Below are 8660 nucleotides of genomic sequence, written 5' to 3'. Positions count from 1 at the left end.
GCCCATACAGTATATTTAAAATCTGTGACCACTGCTAACTTTTCAGCACTAAGGTGACTCTAGGCAGAGACATCACAGACGAAGACTGCTTGGGCAAGCACAGGCAAATCATGTTTTTTCCCTATTCAGTATATGACATAATCTGTTGAGCCATGTTTTTATGTGTGAGAGCTGTAGAGAGTACATATGCTTCTTCCTCAGTAACTTTGGCTTTAGTGAAGATGAGTGTGTCATCTGCATAAAGCTCAATGTCAACATGTGGACAGTGTTCAGGAAAATCATCAATGTAAAGAGTAAATAAAATGGACCCCAGTATGGAGCCTTGGGGGATCTCTACTGGACAAATCAAGGTTGACCTAGAGCCATTTACAACAGCACAGTGTTTGTCTGTGTGACAAGTATGACCAGCACCAAGCTATGATTTGAACAGAAAACTAAATGAGTGAGTATTAATAACAGCACATTATGATTAAACGTATTGATTGGCTCTTTTTAGGTCCAAGAAAACCAACACAACCATTTCTATCTAGATGACATTTTTTCTTTTCCATAAACAGTGTAAACACAGTTTCAGTTAAATGATGTGGACATCTCCTCTGGCCAAACCATACAAATACTTGTATTGATTAATTTCTACATATGCACATTGTGTGTGTGTGTGTGTGTGTGTGTGTGTGTGTGTGTGTGTGTGTGTGTGTGTGTGTGTGTGTGTGTGTGTGTGTGTGTGTGTGTGTGATTCACAGAAGATCTGTGTGTGTCTGAGAGTGTGTGCATGCATGTGTATGTGTATATGTATAATTATCTCTCTCTCTCTCTCTCTCTCTCTCTCTCTCTCTCTCTCTCTCTCTCTCTCTCTCTCTCTCTCTCTCTCTCTCTAAGATTTCAATTCAAAGAGCAGTGCATTAGCAAGGAACTGGAATATAACATATTCAATTAACCAATACAGTATGTGTTCCAAGATTTTACTGAATGTGAATTAAATGTATAATAAACAGTTGTAGGCGTGATATCAGTGGGTGTGGGTGTGGATGTGTATGTGTGGGTGGGTGGGTAGGTGGGTGGATGAGAGAGAGAGAGAGAGAGAGAGAGAGAGAGAGAGAGAGAGAGAGAGCATACAAAGATTTACTCCGGTCAGGTAGTCCAGGTCATGACTCTTCAAGACATCTCGTGCCTAAAATGCAAAAATGCCTTACCGAGGGGGTTTACATTTTCATTGTTATCAAGTTCTATGAAATTTTAAATAAATATTTTGAGATAAATGTCACGTTTTTACAGTCTCTCACTCACATTTTCTGTCTTTCTCACACTCACCCCCCCTCTCTCTCTCTCACACACACACACACACACACACACACACACACACACACACACACACACACACACACACACACACACACACACACACACACACACACACACACACACACACACACATAATTACACAGATTCTTTATTTTTCCATTTGCAGATCATCTCTGACTTTTTTTTTCAGACCATGGTCTCTCTTTCCTCACACAACCTTTCTCTCTCTAGTGTCTGCTTTTTATATCTCCCTCTGTCTTCCCCTCTCTCTCTCTCTCTCTCTCTCTCTCTCTCCCTCTCTCTCTCTCACCCTCTCCCTCTCCCCACAGTCTCTGCTTCTCCCTGTCACAGATAAACACACACACACATGATCGTCCTCTTCTTCCCCCTCCCTCTCCCCCTTCTCGCTCTCTCTCCCTCTCTCTCTGCCTCTCCCCCTCCCTCCCTTCCCCGTGTGCTCTCTCTGCCGCTCTCTCTCTCTCTCTCTCTCTCTCCCTCTCTCTCTGGCTGGCTCTCCCTCCCTCTCTCTCCCCTGCTCCAGTACTGCAGTGCTGCTAGTGATGAGAGCACAGGCTTGCACAGCAGCGGAGAGGGAGTGAGTGAGGGAGAGAGAGAGAGAGAGAGAGGGGGAGAGAGAGAGAGAGGCAGGCACTGCAGCATGCACCAGTAGCGTCAGAGCAGACGCCATGAGGAGGGAGGAAGCGCGAGAGTAGCACGAGAGAGAACGAGACTGACGGAAAGAAGCAGAAGAGAGAGAGAGAGAGATAGAGAGCGGAGAGGGAGTGTGAGCGTGCGTCTGTGTGTGTGTGTGTGAGGACTGAGCGTGCGCGTGTGTGTTGGAGCACATCACTGGGATCATCTGCAGAAGCATTGGAGGCAGAGAGCCGAGGCAGTAGCAGCCAGAAGCAGAGAGAGAGAGAGGCAGAGGGCTGCTGTTTTTGAATCGCCCTGCACTGTGAACGAGAGAGAGAGAAGGAGCGAGGATAGAGAGGAGGGAAGAAAAAAAAAAACACATGCAGCTTTGAATCCACCACCCCCCAACCCCCCCCACCCCCACCCCCAACCATCTATCTACATCCAGCAACTCCTCCAGCTCCCCTTCAACCAACCAACCACCACCTCCCTCCCCATCCTGCTCTTGCTCCATCATATACACCTACTCCTCCACACAACCCCACCCCCACAGCCAACCGCACACCACACCATCACAGCCCCCTCCTCCTCCTCCCCCTCCTCCACCACCGGCAAGCACCAAGCACCAGCAGCAGCAGCAAACCGGCTCCTCCCACCCAGTCACCTCGCTACGGCAACACTTCACTAGGACGACGGGAGCAGCACACGCCACGGGACGAAAGCAGAGAGTGCAGGGAGCCAGCCAGGGACGTCGTCAGCCTCCTGGGCCCCCCACCACAACCAAAGCAGCAAGAAAACACAAGAAGAGGAGGAAGACGGAAGGAGGGGGGGGGTAAAGGAAAAGAGTGTGACAGAGAGAGAGAAAAGGAGAGAGAGGCACACACACACACACACGCTCGCGCAAAGGGGGGCATAAACGGAGGACTCGTTCAGCGGCAGCCCTCCTGTCCTCTTTTCCTTTCCTTTCCTTCTTTTTTTTCTGGAAGCCATCCTTCTTCCTTGATAGCCAGCCGTGTGTCCTTTTTTTTCTACTGTGTGCTTCCTGGATACTGCTGGCTTCAGGCTAGGCTGATACTGCTGCTGCTATTGCTGCTGCTGCGACTGGCGCTCTGCTTTGGATTTCTCTTGACCGACCGGTGTGGAAGAGAAGAAGAGGAGGAGGGGGGGGGACGATGGAGAACTGAAGGGACTTGTCTTGTCCTGTGCGGCCGGCCAGCCAGGCTACACAGAGCTACGCCTTGTGGATGCTGCTGCTGCTTTTACCGCTGACTCCTGCCGCTTTTGTCATTGTGACCCCCCCTCCTCCTCCTCTCCTCTCCTCCTTTCCTCTCCTCCTTTCCTCTTCTCCTCCTCTCCCCTCATCCTCCTCATTATATAGCTCTTAAATTCTCCCTTCCACCCCATCAACCCCACCTCCCCACCTTCCATCTTTTCCTCCCTCCATTTTTTTTTATTCCCACCCTTCCTTCCTTCCCTCCCTTCTTTCACCCCTCTCGTTCTACCCTTCTCTTCTCTATAGCCTATCCATCTGTCCCTTTCTCCGTCTGTCTCTGTCTCTCCCTCTGCGTTGTGTCTCTGGTTGTTTTCGTGGGGACTCTCTCTCTCGGTCGCCGTGCCGACACTGCAGCAGCAGCAGCATCAGCATCAGCAGTAGCAGCAGCAGCAGCCGCCGCCTGGACTGGACAGGACTGCAGGGGCCCAGCCTGCAACCAGGAGGACATGAGGACCCTGGGGCAGCCAAACCCCTGAGCTCCCCCAGCACCGCTGCTACTGATGTGCCTTTCTCATTCGGAAGGTGTGGAGGGAGGGAGGGGGGGGCGGGGGGGAAGGGAGGGTTAGGGGTAGAGGTGGGGGGTATATATGTGTATGTATGTGTGTGTGTGTTTTCATTTTTTGGGGGGGTTTAGGTTTGGTTTTCACATCAGTGTGTGTGCATGTTATGTGGCTGTGTGAGAGAGAGTCTGAGTGTATTAGTGTGTGTGTGTGTGTGTGTGTGTCTGCACGCATGCGTGCATGAGTGTGTTCTTGTGTTTGTGTATGTGGAGGGATTGTGATATTCCTAAATAGAAGGGTGTGTGTGTGTGCCTGTGTGTGTGTATGCATATTTGCATGTCAAGTGTGTTTACATCCAGCCCCAGATGAAGATGGGGGGCAGGTAGGACGGTCCCTGTAGTGCTGTCGTGTACATCCCTATTGAGGAGTAAGGACAGTATTTGGGATAGTGAGATGGGCCATGGAGGTAGGTCTGCACATAAGCTCCAAAAAATAAACTTAATTATTTAAAAAGCAACGTTTCGATCTGCAAACTGACATTAAGCTCCAAAAAAATAGACTTTATTATTTAAAAAGCAACGTTTCTGTCAACCCTGGATGCAGACCTACCTCCTTTAACTGTCTGACACTTTTGTCTGGTCCCTGCAAAAAAACAACTGTTTTTGGATGTGTGCAACCTACACAAAACTATGGATAGTGAGATGGGAACAGGGCTGTAAATTACCTTTCTTTATCACCAGGCAAACTGGCTACTAGATGTCTGTTACTAGCCAAACACACACTTAATAACGGGGCAAAGTGACTAGTGAGTTAATCATTTCTACCAGCCAAACTTAAATTTCACCAGCAGTTGGCCGGTTGGCTGGTGTTAGTTAACCTTTAAGAGGGTGGGTTTTTGAACATTCTATAAAAAGAATGCGTTCTATAACAATGCAAGATTCTACAATTCCATATTGTATTGAATGACGTCCAGAATTCTATAGAACTTTCACTGCCCGAACATTCCCGTCACACCGGTGTGACGGTACACTCTTAAAGGTTTAGAGCCCTGGATGGGATATCTTCATTTTCATCTCTATCCCCCATCCATCCATCCATCCGTCCACCTCTGACACCCCCTGACCTGACCCGCTCTGTTTGTCTCTCTCTCCCACCCGTAGCAGAGCGGCCCAGAGGACAGCCGAGAGCGTGAGTGGCGGAGGAGGAGGGAGGAAGAGGAGGCCGCGGCGGAGGAGGAGGAGGAGGAGGAAGGAGGAGGACAGGAGGAGCAGGCCCACCCAGGGTGCCCGGAGAGCACAAAAGGGGGGGGGTTGCCTGAGTTTGGGGTCTGGTGGACCACCACCTGGAGTGGTGAGAGCAGCAGCAGGAGCTTCAGCAGCAGGAGGAGCAGGAGCCAGGGACCATGCTCATGGCGCGGGACGGGGCGCGAGACGAGGCCCAGAAGCTGCACCGCAAGTGGATGAAGCACCAGGCCTTCATGGCCGAGCTGGCACGCAATAAGGAATGGCTGGCCAAGATCGAGCAGGTGAGGTTGGGGTGAGGTTGAGGTTGTGTAGTCGCCTGCTGGCATTGGGGATTCAGTGTGGGGTTGTAAGGGCAATAAGGAATGGTTGGCCAAGATCGAGCAGGTGACCCAAAGCGCTCTTTTGGGAGGGGATTTTGGGGGGGGAGTCTTGTTGGGTGTGGTGGGTTGAGGTTGTGTAGCGGCCTGGCATCGGGGATTCAGTGTGGGGTGTAAAGATAATAAGGAATGGTTGGCCAAGATCGAGCAGGTGACCCAAAGCGCTCTTTTGGGAGGGGATTTTGGGGGGGGAGTCTTGTTGGGTGTGGTGGGTTGAGGTTGTGTAGCGGCCTGACATCAGGGATTCAGTGTGGGGTGTAAAGATAATAAGGAATGGTTGGCCAAGATCGAGCAGGTGACCTAAAGCGCTCTTTTGGGAGGGGATTTGTGGGGGTTGGGTTGGGTGGGTTGAGGTTGTGTAGCGGCCTGGCATCGGGGATTCAGTGTGGGGTGTAAAGATAATAAGGAATGGTTGGCCAAGATCGAGCTGGTGACCAAAAGAGCTCCTATGGGAGGGGATTTGGGGGGGGGGGGGGTTGTTGGGTTGGGTGGGTTGAGGTTGTGTAGCGGCCTGACATACGGGGATTCAGTGTGGGGTGTAAAGATAATAAGGAATTGTTGGCCAACATCAAGCAGGTGACCCAAAGAGCTCTTATGGGAGAGAATTGACTCAGAGAGGGTTTGGGTGGATTGGGGTGGGTTGTGGGTGTAGGGTGGCAAGAGCTCAAACACGCCTTTTCTGAGGGTTAAAGGGGTGGTGGTTTTGGTTCATTTTTGGGTGCAGTAAGGGGTGGTCAAATGATGGCATGTGACTACACCACTGTGTTGGAGGCTTCAATTGAGGCTGGGCATTGGGGGTCAGATCCAGGTGGCATGGGCAGTAGGTGGAGGGCTCATGTTGAATGAATGAGAAGATGTGAGATTGGGGGAACATGAACATGGGAACAGGAGGACACAAATATCGGGGGAATGTACAGGTACAGACTTGGGGTTGGGGAGTAGTGGGTGTCTGGTGTCCCCCTAGGGTTTGATTGAATCTGGAAACCGCTTGGGGTTGGGGAGGTGGGTGTAAACTGAGGGTGGGTTTGTAAAGCAGAAGCGGGCAGCAAGAGAAGAGAAGGGGGCAACCAGGTGACATACTTAGAAATCGGTCTTGGCTAAGAGTTGGAGTTGTGGGTGTCTGTCTGGCAATGGCGTAACAGGGCAGCGCTGATGGGGAAGGTAGGCAGAGAGAGGGCAGGCTGTGGCCTGATGTATGTATGGGTCAGAAGGATGGGCGGAACTTGATTTGGGGCTGAATCAGAGTGTGGGCAGCACTGGCAGTATTGTAGGGTTGTACGTGGCAGATAATTCTGTAACGATTCATACTGTAGAGATCAGGTGGAGGCAGAGGCCTAGGGGCTGAATGGATAGAATAAAGGGGCGAGATGAGGGCAACTACGTATGTCATGGATGATAGATGATGTTGGTGAACCAGGAACATAACCTTTAGAGACAGAAGGACACCTAAAGATGGAGATACTGCACTATTTGTGATTTGAGCGCCACCTTTTCCACCCTTTTTCTCTTTGACATGACATTGCTCCAGCCATCTGAACATCTATGAACTGCTGGATTTGTAGAATAGAAGGACAGAGAGAGACAGAGTTTGACAAGAGGCTAGGAGGGGACCAAGGCTAGTGGAGGACATATATACAGTATACATTTTTTAATTTCACCTGACAAAGACAGGGTTCACAGGAAGGATGAAGGGATGGAAGGAGAAGGTGTTCTTGCAGGTAGTAATATGAGTCTCTCTTGCTGGAGAGAGAGAGAGAGAGAGAGAGAGAGAGAGAGAGAGAGAGAGAGAGAGAGAGAGAGAGAGCAAAAGAGTGAGAGTGAGAGAGGGATACATGTCTGGACAGGTGAGGATGCCGGTGTGATATTCACCACAGGATGAGGTGTCGGTTTCTTATCACTCAAACTTGTGGCCATCTTGACATGCTCGTGTCCTAGTTCTGGTGAGGTGAATGGTGAATGGCATGGAGCAATCTCTCTCAATCTCTGTCTCACTCTTTCCTCTGCTCTGTCTCCATCTCTCTCTCTCTCTCTCCTTTCCATGTCTCCATTTCTCAGCCCTTATCTTTCATATTCTCTCCATCTCACTCTCTCCATCCTTCTCTCTCTCTCTCTCTCTCTCTCTCTCTCTCCTCCATGCTGTCTCTTGTTCTTTCATCATTCTCTTTTTATCCATAGCTACCACTTTGTCTCTCTCTCTTTCTATGTCTCTCCCATAATCTCTCTCTCTCCCTCTCTCCCTCTCTCTCTCTCTCTCTCTCTCTCTCTCTCTCTCTCTCTCTCTCTCTCTCTCTCTCTCTCTCTCATTCCCTTCTTGCAGCATCATGACTTTTGGCCAGAGCCGAGCAGAGCAATGCTGCCTGTGCTGTGCTGAGCTGAGCTCTGAGCGAATGGGGCGAGCTGGTCATGCATGCATGGAGCCTTGATTCCGCCATCAGAATGCTCTGGCATTAGCTCAGGCCAGATCGGCGCTCGCTGGGTGAATATATAGCTTTGCCGTGTGTACGTACGTGTGTTTGTGTTTTATGTGAAGATACGCCTTTTTCGTTACGTTTCCTTGGCGTTCACCATGTGGCACGGCCGCCCTTGGATTTGTCTGTGCTCTTTTCTCCATACACTCACGTTACAGAATGTGGTAGACGAACCTTATGCAGTGTTGGGCTGGTGGGAGGCTATTCTCTGCAGTAGGCTACAGCAGGCAAAAGGATGTGACACTACATAAGCCTGCTATAGTGTGTGCTGTGTGAATGGGGTTGTGCATACATGTATTTCGGGTACTGGTGAATCTGTGTGTGTCTGTGTGGCGGTTGTGGTGGGGTTGGTTTGTATATGCGTGTGTGTGTGTGTGTGTGTATGTGAGTGTGCGTGTGTGAGTGCGTGTATGCACGCTCAGCAGTGTGCGGTGCAGTCATGCTTCAGAATTGCCGGTGACAGTATTTTTTTGCCTGGATAAGACAGACGGCTAAACCTGCAGTGTGTGAGCAAGAGAGAGAGAGAGAGAGTGTGTGTGTCTGTGTGTGTGTGTGTGTGTGCTGCTTCGTTCTCCTCTCCTCTGCTCTCCTCTCCTCTCCTCTCCTCCACTCTGCTCTGCTCTGAGCCATGACGCTCTGTGCTGTGTGTTGTTAGCCTAGCATCCGTGTGCACTGCGCTAACGCACGACGGTGGAGGATGCAGGCTGTTCTGCTGCCAGTTGAAGTCCCAGCCCCCAGGACCCTCCGTCCTCCTCTAGCCTCCATCGCCTTCGCTCCCGTTCCGTTTCCCAGCTCTGTAACGTGATCACATGTGCTGCAGAATCATGTGTCGGAGCGAGGGCTGTGCTGTGTGATGCTGGCTA

At 50.6% G+C, this 8660-nt stretch overlaps 1 protein-coding gene across 1 annotated transcript in view; it reads left to right on the top strand.

Moving 5' to 3' along the window:
- The first annotated feature begins 5110 nt into the window (after positions 1 to 5110).
- sptbn4a (spectrin, beta, non-erythrocytic 4a) overlaps positions 5111 to 8660 on the top strand; it is a 66298-nt gene continuing 62748 nt past the window's right edge. Inside the window, exon 1 of the mRNA XM_063202125.1 lies at positions 5111 to 5233. Coding sequence (XP_063058195.1) covers positions 5111 to 5233 — 123 coding nt within the window. The remainder of the gene's footprint in view (positions 5234 to 8660) is intronic.

This window comes from Engraulis encrasicolus, chromosome 7 (genome assembly GCF_034702125.1).
Source record: "Engraulis encrasicolus isolate BLACKSEA-1 chromosome 7, IST_EnEncr_1.0, whole genome shotgun sequence".
NCBI lineage: Eukaryota > Metazoa > Chordata > Actinopteri > Clupeiformes > Engraulidae > Engraulis > Engraulis encrasicolus.
The sequence above is the reverse complement of the archived record's forward strand: the minus strand, read 5'-3'. Positions and strand labels throughout refer to the sequence as shown.